This window comes from Ranitomeya imitator, chromosome 5 (genome assembly GCF_032444005.1).
Source record: "Ranitomeya imitator isolate aRanImi1 chromosome 5, aRanImi1.pri, whole genome shotgun sequence".
NCBI classification, from domain to species: Eukaryota; Metazoa; Chordata; class Amphibia; order Anura; family Dendrobatidae; genus Ranitomeya; species Ranitomeya imitator.
In genome coordinates, this window is record NC_091286.1 from 24,300,195 (window position 1) to 24,316,869 (window position 16,675).

The following is a 16,675-nucleotide window of genomic DNA, read 5'->3' on the forward strand; positions in this document are numbered from 1 at the left end:
CGGGTAAGGAAAGGGTGAATCAAAAACCCCAAAACCCCGCCTCCATGGCTGAAGATTGTTCCCTCCAAATTCAGGTGACAGTGTCCCTTTAAGGTCAGACGAGTTTGCTGCCAATCAAGCCCAGTGATACTGTTGTTTTTACACCAGGTGTTGGTACTTTTGGCAGTGTGGACAGGGGCCAAGTCCTGCTGGAGAATGATATTTCCATCTCCAAAAATCTTGTCGGCAGAGGGAAGCATGAAGTGCTCTAAAATGTCCTGGTAGACGGCTGCGCTGACTTTGGTCTTGTTAACACAGTGGACCTACACCAGCAGATGACATGGCCCCCAAACCATCACTGATTGTGGACACTTCACACCAGACCTCCAGCAGCTTGGATTGTGGCCTCTCTCAAAAGGAAGATGAGACACCAGACCCCACAATGCAGACGAGCTGAAGGCTGCGATCAAAGCAACCTGGGCTTCCATAACCCCTCAGCAGCGCCACAGGCTGATCGCCTCCATGCCACGCAGCATTGATACAAAACGAGCCCCGGCCAAGTACTGAGTGCATGTACTGCACATACATTTCAGAAGGACAATATTCCGGATTTTACAATCATTGTTCAGGCTGGTGTTATAAAGTATTCTAATTTACTGAGATAATGACTTTTTGGGTTTTCATTGGCTGTAAGCCATAATCATCACTATTAAGGCTTCTTTTACACTTGCCCGTTTTTTGTGGTCCCAATAGATTTCCACCGGGCCGTCAAAATTCATCGCAGTTCCGTACGCCGTATTTACGGCCGTGAAGGAATATGGCGCTTGCTCGATATCTCTCACGGCTTACGGACACGGCCCCCATTGAAACACAACGGAAGCTTGTTATTGCGGTGCACCGTGAAGACCGTATTTGCGGAACGCCGGTTTTTCCCCCCTACTATTCTAAACCAGCGATATTTCTGAGGCCCGTTTTTTGCGTCAGACCGTGAAAATGAAGGTGATCCGGCCTGCAAATAACACGGCAAATGTAACATGTTTCTGAGCTGTGTACATAGTCCCATCATGTGATCTTCGTCTTGCTGGGACTTGTGGTGGCTGTAGTGTAGGGGAGCTCTGTCTCCGCCTCCTGCTCTCTGCTGTGTGTGTCACCTTTGTACACAGCTGTGCGCGTGCGTGCGACCCTTCCTGGACTACATGTCCCGGCATGCCCCGCGCCTGCCTGCTGCTGCTGCCCGCGCGCTGTCTGCTGGATGCAGCAGATCCAGGGGAGTGATCTGATCTGCGGACGCTGCAGGAGAGCGATCCGTCCGGAGTGACCGCCTGCAGCCCGCACCGACTGCCTGCAGCCTGCACTCACAGGTGACTATACGCCCGTCCCCCGCGTGGCATGCACCTGTATGTCTGAGCGACCGCATTGTGCCTGCACCGTGATCGGGCGCAGCTGCTGCAACAGTGCGGGAGAGGAGCCGACATGTCCGGGCATCGTCTAAGGGGGAATCTCCAAACTCCAGATATCGGCCGATAAATATCTGCCGGCCGAGTTATGGCCTGTGCAGTACAGACGTCACCACATGCACCGTCTACACATATACTATATACTGCTGTCGTCTCTAGACATTTCTGCTGTAAATTCAGTGTCTATACCTCACCCTCTTTTCCCATCGGAGGGGTGAAATGTTGCAAAAAAAATTGCATTTATCCAATTTTTTTTTTTTTTTTATAACAAAACGTGTGAAGCCGTCAGCAAATCCTGCTCAATAATTGGTAATTTCCCTAGAAAGATCGGCGTATAATCGGCCGATCGCAGGATGAGAAGCTGGGAGTAAGTGCTCTCCCCCCCACAGCGCCACCGCTGGTGAAGCGCAGTAGTGTGCGCTACCTGTATGGGCTGAGTCCTCCAGAGCGAGGGCGCTCAGGGGGAGCTAAGTGCACAGTAACATAGTAACATAGTTAGTAAGGCCGAAAAAAGACATTTGTCCATCCAGTTCAGCCTATATTCCATCATAATAAATCCCCAGATCTACGTCCTTCTACAGAACCTAATAATTGTATGATACAATATTGTTCTGCTCCAGGAAGACATCCAGGCCTCTCTTGAACCCCTCGACTGAGTTCGCCATCACCACCTCCTCAGGCAAGCAATTCCAGATTCTCACTGCCCTAACAGTAAAGAATCCTCTTCTATGTTGGTGGAAAAACCTTCTCTCCTCCAGACGCAAAGAATGCCCCCTTGTGCCCGTCACCTTCCTTGGTATAAACAGATCCTCAGCGAGATATTTGTATTGTCCCCTTATATACTTATACATGGTTATTAGATCGCCCCTCAGTCGTCTTTTTTCTAGACTAAATAATCCTAATTTCGCTAATCTATCTGGGTATTGTAGTTCTCCCATCCCCTTTATTAATTTTGTTGCCCTCCTTTGTACTCTCTCTAGTTCCATTATATCCTTCCTGAGCACCGGTGCCCAAAACTGGACACAGTACTCCATGTGCGGTCTAACTAGGGATTTGTACAGAGGCAGTATAATGCTCTCATTATGTGTATCCAGACCTCTTTTAATGCACCCCATGATCCTGTTTGCCTTGGCAGCTGCTGCCTGGCACTGGCTGCTCCAGGTAAGTTTATCATTAACTAGGATCCCCAAGTCCTTCTCCCTGTCAGATTTACCCAGTGGTTTCCCGTTCAGTGTGTAATGGTGACATTGATTCCTTCTTCCCATGTGTATAACCTTACATTTATCATTGTTTAACCTCATCTGCCACCTTTCAGCCCAAGTTTCCAACTTATCCAGATCCATCTGTAGCAGAATACTATCTTCTCTTGTATTAACTGCTTTACATAGTTTTGTATCATCTGCAAATATCGATATTTTACTGTGTAAACCTTCTACCAGATCATTAATGAATATGTTGAAGAGAACAGGTCCCAATACTGACCCCTGCGGTCCCCACTGGTCACAGCGACCCAGTTAGAGACTATACCATTTATAACCACCCTCTGCTTTCTATCACTAAGCCAGTTACTAACCCATTTACACACATTTTCCCCCAGACCAAGCATTCTCATTTTGTGTACCAACCTCTTGTGCGGCACGGTATCAAACGCTTTGGAAAAATCGAGATATACCACGTCCAATGACTCACCGTGGTCCAGCCTATAGCTTACCTCTTCATAAAAACTGATTAGATTGGTTTGACAGGAGCGATTTCTCATAAACCCATGCTGATATGGAGTTAAACAGTTATTCTCATTGAGATAATCCAGAATAACATCCCTCAGAAACCCTTCAAATATTTTACCAACAATAGAGGTTAGACTTACTGGCCTATAATTTCCAGGTTCACTTTTAGAGCCCTTTTTGAATATTGGCACCACATTTGCTATGCGCCAATCCTGCGGAACAGACCCCGTCGCTATAGAGTCACTAAAAATAAGAAATAATGGTTTATCTATAACATTACTTAGTTCTCTTAGTACTCGTGGGTGTATGCCATCCGGACCCGGAGATCTATCTATTTTAATCTTATTTAGCCGGTTTCCGCACCTCTTCTTGGGTTAGATTGGTGACCCTTAATATAGGGTTTTCATTGTTTCTTGGGATTTCACCTAGCATTTCATTTTCCACCGTGAATACCGTGGAGAAGAAGGTGTTTAATATGTTAGCTTTTTCCTCGTCATCTACAACCATTCTTTCCTCACTATTTTTTAAGGGGCCTACATTTTCAGTTTTTATTCTTTTACTATTGATATAGTTGAAGAACAGTTTGGGATTAGTTTTACTCTCCTTAGCAATGTGCTTCTCTGTTTCCTTTTTGGCAGCTTTAATTAGTTTTTTAGATAAAGTATTTTTCTCCCTATAGTTTTTTAGAGCTTCAATGGTGCCATCCTGCTTTAGTAGTGCAAATGCTTTCTTTTTACTGTTAAAGTGCTGCCTCCAGTTGTATACGGGCCCCAGTGAGCCTCCCTTCACTTATCATTTTTGCCCCGCACCTTTCCTGTGCTATGTCCCTTGTTTTTTTGGTCGATAGAGTTGTTGTTTTTTTTTATGTGGTACTAACTCAATTTTTTTTTTTATCATTACCCTTTTGGATTCTGTACAACTTTTGAAATTTTTTTTTTGGGAAGGTGAAGTGATGTATATACAGTGGGGCAAAAAAGTATTTAGTCAGTCAGCAATAGTGCAAGTTCCACCACTTAAAAAGATGAGAGGCGTCTGTAATTTACATCATAGGTAGACCTCAACTATGGGAGACAAACTGAGAAAAAAAAATCCAGAAAATCACATTGTCTGTTTTTTTAACATTTTATTTGCATATTATGGTGGAAAATAAGTATTTGGTCAGAAACAAACAATCAAGATTTCTGGCTCTCACAGACCTGTAACTTCTTCTTTAAGAGTCTCCTCTTTCCTCCACTCATTACCTGTAGTAATGGCACCTGTTTAAACTTGTTATCAGTATAAAAAGACACCCGTGCACACCCTCAAACAGTCTGACTCCAAACTCCACTATGGTGAAGACCAAAGAGCTGTCAAAGGACACCAGAAACAAAATTGTAGCCCTGCACCAGGCTGGGAAGACTGAATCTGCAATAGCCAACCAGCTTGGAGTGAAGAAATCAACAGTGGGAGCAATAATTAGAAAATGGAAGACATACAAGACCACTGATAATCTCCCTCGATCTGGGGCTCCACGCAAAATCCCACCCCGTGGGGTCAGAATGATCACAAAAATCCCAGAACCACGCGGGGGGACCTAGTGAATGAACTGCAGAGAGCTGGGACCAATGTAACAAGGCCTACCATAAGTAACACACTACGCCACCATGGACTCAGATTCTGCAGTGCCAGACGTGTCCCACTGCTTAAGCCAGTACATGTCCGGGCCCGTCTGAAGTTTGCTAGAGAGCATTTGGATGATCCAGAGGAGTTTTGGGAGAATGTCCTATGGTCTGATGAAACCAAACTGGAACTGTTTGGTAGAAACACAACTTGTCGTGTTTGGAGGAAAAAGAATACTGAGTTGCATCCATCAAACACCATACCTACTGTAAAGCATGGTGGTGGAAACATCATGCTTTGGGGCTGTTTCTCTGCAAAGGGGCCAGGACGACTGATCCGGGTACATGAAAGAATGAATGGGGCCATGTATCGTGAGATTTTGAGTGCAAACCTCCTTCCATCAGCAAGGGCATTGAAGATGAAACGTGGCTGGGTCTTTCAACATGACAATGATCCAAAGCACACCGCCAGGGCAACGAAGGAGTGGCTTCGTAAGAAGCATTTCAAGGTCCTGGAGTGGCCTAGCCAGTCTCCAGATCTCAACCCTATAGAAAACCTTTGGAGGGAGTTGAAAGTCCGTGTTGCCAAGCGAAAAGCCAAAAACATCACTGCTCTAGAGGAGATCTGCATGGAGGAATGGGCCAACATACCAACAACAGTGTGTGGCAACTTTGTGAAGACTTACAGAAAACGTTTGACCTCTGTCATTGCCAACAAAGGATATATTACAAAGTATTGAGATGAAATTTTGTTTCTGACCAAATACTTATTTTCCACCATAATATGCAAATAAATTGTTAAAAAAACAGACAATGTGATTTTCTGGATTTTTTTTTTCTCAGTTTGTCTCCCATAGTTGAGGTCTACCTATGATGTAAATTACAGACTCCTCTCATCTTTTTAAGTGGTGGAACTTGCACTATTGCTGACTGACTAAATACTTTTTTGCCCCACTGTGTATGTATGTATATATATATTACGGGTGAGACTGGTGTATACCAACTTTTTGAGTTTTTCTCAGTCTTGGCTTGTTTGCGCATTTATTTATATATATTTTTTAATTTATTTTTTTCTTGTTTTGTGCCTATACGCCTCTAACTACTCTTGCGCAATGTAGGTGTGTTAATTAGCATTATAACCTTGCTTTGGTTACTTAGGCTTCTTTCACATTAGCGTCGGGCCCGGCCCGTTGCAGTGCGTCGGGCCGAGGTTACCGACGCTAGCGTTGCCTCCGCCGCACAACGGGTGCAGCGGATGCTGCTTTTCAGCGCATCCGCTGCCCCATTGTGAGGTGCGGGGTGGTGGGGGAGGAGTTCCAGCCGCGCATGCGCGGTCGGAAAAGACGGTCCGTCGGCTGCAAAAAATGTTACATGGAACGTTTTTTGCGGCCGACGGTCGGCCGAAACACGGCGCAACCGTCGCGACTTGTGGCAATCCGTCGCAATGCGTCGCGTAATGTTAGTCAATGGAGAAAAAACGCATCCTGCAAACACTTTTGCAGGATGCGTTTTTTCTGCAAAACGACGCATTGTGACGGATTGCAGTTAACGCTAGTGTGAAAGTAGCCTTACCGTAAATTTCTCCATCGTCCTCATTCGTGTGCAGGATCTCTTTATACTAACGCTTACACATAGTTACTGTTCATTTTTTCTTTTTCTGTGGATGGAATTATATGCATTTCTTTATACACTCAGCAGCCTTTGCTTAGCGCCTTTTGCGCATGTGTGGTGCTGGTTCAATTCACCATTTGTTATATCTGGTTGCATGAATAAACTTACTCTATTTTCGGCGTTGAATATATGCGATAATGGGAAGCATAGTAATTCTTTCGTCTGGGTGATCTAGTTTAAAATCAAGATTGTTTTGGTGTGTATATTAAAGTGCTCACGCATTTATTATTTGTTTGGCCGCTAGGGGCGTGATATCTTCATGACAACTTGGCAGTTCCTGCCCGGCGTCATTTGCGCATGCGCAGTACCAATTTAGTCCACCATCTTGCTACGCCCAGCTCCATGTACATACACCTCTGGCTATCTCTGGCGCGGTGTATGTTATAATGAGAAATTTATTATTAACATAGCTTGGGGAGTGGTTTGCAAGAACTGGCATCTTATTAGTGCTTAGACTCCAGGTTTTGATATCGGCGCTTTTGTTACCGCTCGCTTCATTTTTGTGGGCGGGATCATCTTTAATCCACTCAGCATTTCCGTCTTAGCGCACCTTGCGCATGCGCCGTGGTACTTTCAATCCACCATCTTTCTATACCCGGCTCCATGCTCATACACCCCAGCCTATTTCCGGCGGGGTGTCATTTCTGGGCCGTTTGCTGCACATACCTCCTCGGCTGTTCGGGATCTTATAATATCGGGTACAGTATTTAAGTTTGCTAGTAAGTCTAAATGCTCATTCCATTCTTCACCCCTGATGAAGCCACAGCTGTGGCGACGCGCGTCGGGTCTTTTGATCCCTCTTGGACTTCTCCCTGGGTTTGGCACACTTTTTTTGGGACATGATTCGTCAGACACATGTTGTGGTTACACAGGCCGGCAGCCGTCATTAGTTACTTCATGCTGGATCTCCACGGTTCACAGGTCATGTATCCACCCTCCTCCATGTGTGTGTTGCCTTAATCCTTAGGCTTCTTTCACACTAGCGTCGGATTCGGGCCGTCGCATTGCGTCGGGCCGAGATTCCGACGCTAGCGTTTGATGCGCCGCACAATGGGTGCAGCGGATGCATTTCTCTGGCGCATCCGCTGCCCCATTGTGAGGTACGGGGAGGTGGGGGCGGAGTTCCGGCCGCGCATGCGCGGTCGGAAAAAGCGGTCCGTCGACAGCAAAAAGCATTACATTTAACGTTTTTTTTTGCTCCCGGTGGTCCTCCACAACACGGCGCAACCGTCGCACGACTGTTGCGACGTGTGACAATACGTCGCAATGCGTCGGTAATGTTACTCTATGGGGCAAAAACGCATCCTGCAAAATTTTTCCCCTAAACGACGCATTGCAATGTATTAAAAAAAACGCCAGTGTGAAAGTAGCCTTAGTCGTATTGTTGGACATTTATCTATGCAGCAGGAATACATGTCTCTTTCATGGATGGCATGGGTGGTTACATGTACCTATTTTTTCTGTCCATGTAATATGACACAACATACTTCAGTGTGTCAGGTATTTTCATCTCTTTAGGCAGCGGGGCCGTGTTTCACACACCATACGCATGTCTGTTTTTCATACACGCACCATTCTTTGTTGGTTGCTGGACAGGTTTAGCCCATCACCCACTGACCCTTAGTTGACAGATTGTTATTATGCAGTTTGGCTGGTTATGTAGGGTTTTTCATCAACTCTATAGAGTTCATTAAGTTCTTTCATATAGCAATTGGTCAGTAAGGTTGCCTTATATAATTTATTTGGTGGGCATAGTGTATTTTCAGTCCGCATCATTATGATTATTATACCGTTTCATGTCCTATAATACTTTTTGTAGAAGTGTATTTATCTAGTATATTGGTGCAATACCGTTGTTGTTGATATCAGACCCTTGTTTTGGGGTCCTAGGGGGTCTCATTTCCCCTTTCTTGTGGGGTTGTCTTTATTGTTGTTTTTAGTGCTCAAGTTTTTATGCAATTTTCTTTTTTGTGGTATGTGCTGTTTGGACTTTAATAACTTATTTCTACATTTGTATTTGATGCATTCAGGGTGTTCCCCAGTTTGTGGTATGTCTCTTTTCTTTGTCTTTGATATAGCACAGGCTACGCAGTACATAACACAGCCCACATAGTATCTAACACTGGCCATGTAGTATATAGCAGCCACGCGGTATATAACGCTGCCCACGCGGTATATAACGCTGCCCATGTAGTATATAGCAGTGTAGGCATATATCCCTGTTAAAAAAAGATAATTAAAATAAAAAATAGTTATATACTCACCCGCCGGGATCCAGCGAAGCTGTCCCTATGCGCGTGGCTGCCGCCATCTTCCGTTCCCAGGATGCATTGCAAAATTACCCAGATGACTTAGCGTTCTCATGAGACCGCTAAGTCTTCTGGGTAATTTCGCAAAGCATCTCTTGGAACGGAAGCTGGCGGCAGCCGCGAGCGCATCGTCGGACTACGGAAGGTGAGCATAGCAGTTTTTTTTTATTATTTTTAACATTAGATCTTTTTACTATTGATGCTGTATAGGCAGCATCCATAGTAACAACTTGGTCACACAGGGTTAATAGCAGCGGTTACGGAGTGCGGTACCCGCGGCCTGTTACCGCTGGCATTAACCCTGTGTGAGTGGAGGGGAGTATGCGGGCGCCGGGCGCTGACTGCAGGGGAGTAGGGAGGGACTAATCGGACTGTGGCCGTCGCTGATTGGTTGCGGCAGCCATGATAGGCAGCTGACGAGACCAATCAGCGACGCGGGATTTCCGTGACGGAAGTTGCCGACAGACAGACAGATGGAAGTACCCCTTAAACAGACAGACATATATATATATATATATATTTTTTTTTTTTTTATTATTATATATATTTTCTTCCTTGCCATTTTGATGTTTCTTTTCTTTTAGCCTTTACCTTATGGTATAAATACCGTGAATTGTATTAGTTCGGACAGTTGTGAACACGACGATAGCAAATATATTTTTTTAAATATATATTTTTTTCATTTTGTTTACTTGATGGGAAAAGGGGTGTAATGGGACATTTATATATTTTTGTTTTATTTTTAATATTTTTATCTTCTTAGGCTATGTGCTCACGTTGCGGATTAGGCTTAGGAATTTCTGGTGCGGATTCTGCCTCTCCTGGCAGAAAACGCACCTGCGAATTTGTTGCGTTTTTTGTGCGTTTCTGCTGCGGTTTTCTTGCTGATTTGCTGCGTTTTTTACACCTGCGGTTTTCTATAGTGGAATGGGTACAAAAACGCAGCAGATTCACAAAAAGGAAGTGACATGCTCCTTCTTTTAAACCGCAGCGTTTCCGCAGCGGATTTTCCGCAAAGTGTGCACAGCATTTTTTTTTTCTCATTGATTTACATTGTACTGTAAATCAATTGCGGATCTGCAGCGTTTCTGCACCTCAAAAAACGCTGCGGATCCGCAGAGAATCCGCAACGTGTGCACATACCCTTAAAGGCACTGGTACCTGCTTGTACAATGCATTGTAACTAGTGATGCACGAGCGTATAAGGTGTGATCTCAGCATGCTCGTGTCCTAATCGAATATTTTCGGCCTGCTTCAAAAAAATGATTGAGCGGCTGCGTGTCTCATGACTCTTCGAGCCGCAGCTCATTCAGGGATTTCCTAACAAACAGAACCCCTGCATGTGCCGCCACGGCAACTTGAGCATTTTTTTTTTCTAGCACGCCAAAAATACTTGATTAGGACACGAGCGTGCACAGATAACACACAATGCTTTTCTTTTCTTTCTTTTTTTTATGCAAAATAAAAGCAGTTTTTTACATTTCCAGCAAAAGCTATGAGGTTTCAGACATCTCATTCATACGATTGTTTTTTTTTTGTTTTTTCCTGCCCGAATTGGAAAACTGCAGCATGTCGCTTCTTTCACCGTTGTTGCAGCAATATTTCATCATAGAAAACAATATAAAAAAAAAGTAGCAAAAAACCCACAATCGTGCATTTTTGATGCTTTTTTGTTGAATAAAATGGACATTTTGGATGCAGCCACAAGAGCAGGTGTTGGCTGCAAAAAAACCCCCCCAAAAACTCTGCGTGTGAACATAGCCTAATAAACTAAATGGTGTACAGTGGATTATTTGTAGCAGTGAAATATGGCGGCTTTTTTTTTAGACGTCTGTTATTTGCTTTCCTCCTCAGCAGCGATCATTGTCCACTTTGTATATAATTCCCCCGCACTGGGGACAATGTCCGGGCTCACGTCCAGGTAGCAGATAAGCCGCATGCTGATAAACTGTGCCCTAGTTTGTCGGAATGGAGCCAGAGAGAAAATGCCAGTCATGCAGCGACCCATCAGGCCCAAACTTGTCACCGTTTTGCCTGGATTATATTTTATAGCTTCTACTAATTATAATGGCAGGTTTCGTTAAACTGGTATAAGGGTAAAATGGAGTAGTTGCCCCTAACAACCAATCAGATTGATGCTTTAATCTACAAAAGGCCATCTGAGAAATGAGAGCTGAAATTTGATTGGTTGCTATGGGCAATGGCTGCCCTTTTCCTTAGCGCTAGTTTTTCGGTTTCCCCACCGTTGTCTGAACCTTGTTTCATCAGTTAACATTTCATCTGATTTCCTTGCTTAGTGTTGTGAGTGATGTGTGATATTTCCTGGGCATTTTGTGTAGGAACTCTAGCAGCATAAATATCATGCTGGAAGTTACAGGCCCAAAGCCTGAGGCTGCACCACTGAGAGATGCACATGATCAGTCTGATTTCTGTCATGTACGTGTGTATGGTCTGCGCATGACTGATCACTTAATGGGAGGAGACACAAATGGGACATCAGCGTACCTGCGCCAAAGAACTCTGGGGACATTATTGCTTTTTGAGGGGCAAACGGGACATTAATTGAGGGAGAGACCTGGGAAGTTGTCAAGGGAGAACTTAATAAGTATTATTACTTACGGGTCCCGGAAGAATCATTATTACTTTGTAAGGGCACTCAGGGCAATACTACTTTATGAGGTGGCACTCATGGCATTGTTACTTTATAAGGGAGCACTTGGACCATCTCTGAGTTGAAATTGGCTCTTGGGGGGCGCGATCACTGTGTGGTGGCTCAGAGGGGGCGCGATCACTGTGTGGTGGCTCAGAGGGGGCGCGATCACTGTGTGGTGGCTCAGAGGGGGCGCGATCACTGTGTGGTGGCTCAGAGGGGGGCGCCATCACTGTGTGGTGGCTCAGAGGGGGGGCGCCATCACTGTGGTGGCTCAGAGGGGGCGCGATCACTGTGTGGCGGCTCGGAGGGGGCGCGATCACTGTGTGGCGGCTCGGAGGGGGCGCGATCACTGTGTGGCGGCTCGGAGGGGGCGCGATCACTGTGTGGCGGCTCGGAGGGGGCGCGATCACTGTGTGGCGGCTCGGAGGGGGCGCGATCACTGTGGCGGCTCGGAGGGGGCGCGATCACTGTGTGGCGGCTCGGAGGGGGCGCGATCACTGTGTGGCGGCTCGGAGGGGGCGCGATCACTGTGTGGCGGCTCGGAGGGGGCGCGATCACTGTGTGGCGGCTCGGAGGGGGCGCGATCACTGTGTGGCGGCTCGGAGGGGGCGCGATCACTGTGTGGCGGCTCGGAGGGGGCGCGATCACTGTGTGGCGGCTCGGAGGGGGCGCGATCACTGTGTGGCGGCTCGGAGGGGGCGCGATCACTGTGTGGCGGCTCGGAGGGGGCGCGATCACTGTGTGGCGGCTCGGAGGGGGCGCGATCACTGTGTGGCGGCTCGGAGGGGGCGCGATCACTGTGTGGCGGCTCGGAGGGGGCGCGATCACTGTGTGGCGGCTCGGAGGGGGCGCGATCACTGTGTGGCGGCTCGGAGGGGGCGCGATCACTGTGTGGCGGCTCGGAGGGGGCGCGATCACTGTGTGGCGGCTCGGAGGGGGCGCGATCACTGTGTGGCGGCTCGGAGGGGGCGCGATCACTGTGTGGCGGCTCGGAGGGGGCGCGATCACTGTGTGGCGGCTCGGAGGGGGCGCGATCACTGTGTGGCGGCTCGGAGGGGGACGCGATCACTGTGTGGCGGCTCGGAGGGGGACGTTATCACTGTGTGGCGGCTCGGAGGGGGACGCGATCACTGTGTGGCGGCTCGGAGGGGGACGTTATCACTGTGTGGCGGCTCAGAGGGGGCGCTATCACTGTGTGGTGGCTCAGAGGGGGTGCTATCACTGTATGTCATTAATACTATGCAGAAACAAAAGAGGAGCATATACTCCAAAATGGTACCAAAAAAAAAAAAAGACAAAGTTCGCCACACAAAAATAAGCCTTCACACAGGTGCATCAGCAGAGATATATACCGTATATATATTTATATTTATTTTACCTTTCCAAAATTTAGATTTTTTTTTTTCTTCCTACTAGTCACAAAAGTAATAATAATACAAAATTTATACAAGTTTGGTATCGCTGTACTCATTCTGACCTCAAGAATCACGTTGCCAATATTGGAAATGCACTTTATATAATCATTTCACCCAATTTGGATTTTTTTTCCACGCCTTCATACATTAATGTTGATGGAAGAATATATATATATATATATATATATATATATATATATATATATATATATATATATATATAATTGTCTAAGGGTCACTTCCGTTATTATCACAATCCAAGAAAAGCACTATGAAAATCCCCGTCTGAAAGCAGCGGAGGGGCAGTACGAAGACCTCCGCTCCAATTGTTCTCTATGTGACTGCTGGAGAAAGCTGAGTGGTCTCATTTAGAATGGCAGGGCTGTGGAGTCAGAGTCGTGGAGTCAGTCGGAGCCCATTTTGATGGAGTCGGTGTCATGGAAACTGAAGAGTCAGAGTCGGAGGTTTGGCTTATCGATTAAGGCTATGTGCACACTTTCAGGATTTCTTGCAGAAATTTCCTGAGCAAAACCGGACATTTTCTGCAAGAAATCCGCATGCTTTTTTTTCCCGCGTTTTTAATTCATTTTTTGTGCGTTTTTGACGCGTTTTTTTCCAGAGCTTCCCAGTGCATTAAATAGCGGGAAAAACGCGAAAAATCTTAAAAATTAATGAACATGCTCCGTTTTTTACCGCGATGCGTTTTTTTTCACGGAAACGCATCATGTGCACAAAAATTGCGGAATGCATTCTAAATGATGGGATGCATATTGTATGCGTTTTTTATGCGTTTTTATAGCGAAAAATCCGCAACGTGTGCACAGCCTTAAGACAAAAATTTGCTGCTATTTGGTTCATAAGTAGGGCTTAGCTGGAAGGGCTGACCTGGCAGATTTACTAAGCCTAAATTCTAGCACACCGCTACCCCAGACGCCCTAAAATCTGATCCTAATTTTGTACTCCAGCGCTCTTGAGTTTAGGACATTAATATAAAAGACCGGTCTTCTCCCCTTAGTCGGTCTCAATAGCACATTGTACCTTATGTAACATGAAGTGTGGTAGAAAGTAATGGCCTCGCAGATATCTGCTCACAATACAAGGATCCCTCTCTTCCCACATGTCTAGAGCGTTATCTACTTGGGTTATTGAACGAAGTCCAAGTCACTCCAAGGCCGAAGGCGAATGAATGTGGGGGAAGTGAGCGTCCGGTTTCATCACTCGCCACATTGGTGAGGAGCCTTTTTAAATTCGTTTCAAAGGGTATGACAGAGAAACGTGGTTGCTTGCGTGAAGATTCTTTCAGAACGAGGCTTCCAAAGAGAAGGATTGGACATATGGAATTTCAACATGCCCCATCTTTTTTTACCTTTTTTTTTTTTTTTTAAGGCCACCTAGAATATCTGGCAGTAGCTTTATCTCCTCTTCTGATTGAAAATGTGTGCAACCAAGATTTCATGTATCGGGGAAGGGACTAGATGCCCGCTTAATGGTGGCAGCTCTTGAAGGTGTATGGTCGTCTTTGAGATCAGGATGTCTTAATGGTCCCAGTAGGACTCGCGACAGAGGGCCGTCAGGTAGCGTTGCACTTGGAGAGCAGTGGCTACAGAGGCTCGGATGTTGGGAACATGGTGGCAGCTGCCATGATCCAAACTGAGATTAGAACTGATATTGTTCCCAAAAATTGGAAGGAGTCTCCCAGATATTTTAGAAAGAAAACTCGGCAACACAGATGTCTGGTTCCATATATCCGAGTTACAAGATCACCTAAGACCAGAGGACGGGAGTGGTGCTGTTTTCGGGAGAAGGCAGCCATGGTTTTGGACAGTTCCTCTTAAAGTCAAAACGCACTAGGTCCTTAGGAGCTTTACTGAGAAAATTCTAAAATCTGTCGGGCAGTTCTCTGCTGCGTCATCAATACTCACGAAAAATCCCTGTGGCCTGGAAGTATTGGTCATGGAGCCACCACAGGAACATTGTGAAGGATGAGAGGCCAAAGATACATTCTTATAGGGGTTGTCTCATGAAGGTTTTTATTTTCTCCTGTGTGATTGTTCACGTTCTGTCTCATAGGTTTTCTTCTATTTTCTTGCAGGAATAATGATCCTTGAGATCCTGGTGGCCCTCGTTCTCGGGGCGCTCCTTTATCACTTCCTGTTTAAAGGAAAAGATGAGACCTTGCCCATGGGAGACGGTTGGTGGGGCGCGGGGCAAAGGCCAGATGAGGAGAATGAAGAAATCCGCCCTTTCACAATCGAAACGTCTGATGAAGAATTGAAGGTGAGACGGGTCAGATGTTTGATCGTCCTTGACAGTTATGTTTCAGATAACCCCCTCCTGACCGGGTCCGAGTGTCTGCGGGAATATTCAGTTGCTGCCACGTCTGGGATCAGAGAACTTCAATCCAGATTTTTTTTTTTTTAGCCCTGTGAATGCAGCGGTCAGTATCAACCATGGCATCTAAACGGTTAGCAGAAGGAGCAAGGTGATGATGAGCTGGTCCAGTCGTCTGCCATCTTGGTACACCCTCACACTTATAGCCATATCGTGTGTTATGGAATCAATTGAGAGTCCCCTATTAAGACTTAAAAAAAAAAAAAAAAAACTACAATAAAACTTAAAAACTAAAACTACTCATAATTTGGTATCAACACATCCGTATTGTCCTGAGCTGTAAAAATATCCCGTTGTTTAACCGGCACTACGTAACGAATAAAAGAACGACGGTAGAACTTCTGTGTTTTTTTTTTTGTTTATCCTGCCTTTCATATAGTGATCAAAATGTTGTATACAAACCCCAAAATGATACCAGTGAAAAAGTCCAGTCTTCCCTCAATCTCTTCTACATCTCCAACAATGACAAAGTTGTAATTATTTAGAAAATGTTCCATCAAAAAGATATCACTCATCCAACAAAGAAAAAAAGCAAAACTTTTTTTATAATAAAATAGTTACGGTTCTTTGGATGGTGATGGGTATTGTACGGGGATGAAAAACTGCAGCACCATGCGGGTGGTGCATTAGGGGTTAAAAATGTTCAGGTAGCTCCCTCTAGTGGTGGCTGCAAGCAGGTAAAGTTTTATCATTTATCTCTAAGCCTTTAGGAGGGGATTGGAGCTCTATAAGGATGTATTCAGATATTAGTTCATAATCTGGAGATTAAGCATGCACCGGAATTTTCCATATATACTCCTCTATTTCATTTTTATTTAGTTATCCTATATAGCGCCATCATATTCAGTGGTGCTTTACAGACTTTATCTTTGCTGTCCCCATCGTGGCTCCCAATCTAGATTCCCTATCAGTATGACTTTGGAGTGTGGGAGGAAACCGGAGGAACCCACGCAAACATGGGGAGAACGTACAAACGCTTTGCAGATATTGTCTTCGGTTGGATTTGAACCCAGGACCCCAGTGCTGTAAAATAAGTCTTATAGGATCATAGAATGGTAGAGTTGGAAGGGGCCTCCTGGGTCATCGTGTCTATCCCTCTGCTCAAAGCAGGATTCACTAAACCATCGCAGACAGATGTCTGTCCAGCCTCTGTTTGAAGACTTCCATTGATGGAGAACTCACCACCTCTCGTGGCCACCTGCTCCACTCATTGATCACCCGACACTGTCAAAAAGTTTTTTCTAATATCTAAACTGTCTCCTCCCATTCAGTTTCATCCCATTGCTTCTAGTCTTTCCTTGTGCAAATGAGAATAATGATGATCCTTCTACAATGTGACAGCCCTTGAGATATTTGAAGAGAGCTATTAAGTCTCCTCTAAGTCTTCTTTTTTGCAAGCTACACGTTTGCAAATCCTGTAAACGTTCCTCATAGGACATGGTTTGCAGACCGGTCACCATTCTGGTTGCTCTTCT

General features: G+C 45.6%; 1 protein-coding gene across 1 annotated transcript in view; it reads left to right on the forward strand.

Moving 5' to 3' along the window:
• Positions 1-1,143: 1,143 nt before the first annotated feature.
• The window catches only part of EPHX1 (epoxide hydrolase 1), a 31,651-nt gene continuing 16,119 nt past the window's right edge, over positions 1,144-16,675 (forward strand). The window contains exons 1-2 of the mRNA XM_069768432.1: positions 1,144-1,340; positions 14,902-15,086. Of these exons, the coding sequence (XP_069624533.1) occupies positions 14,907-15,086 (180 nt within the window). The 5' untranslated portion in view covers positions 1,144-1,340; positions 14,902-14,906. The remainder of the gene's footprint in view (positions 1,341-14,901; positions 15,087-16,675) is intronic.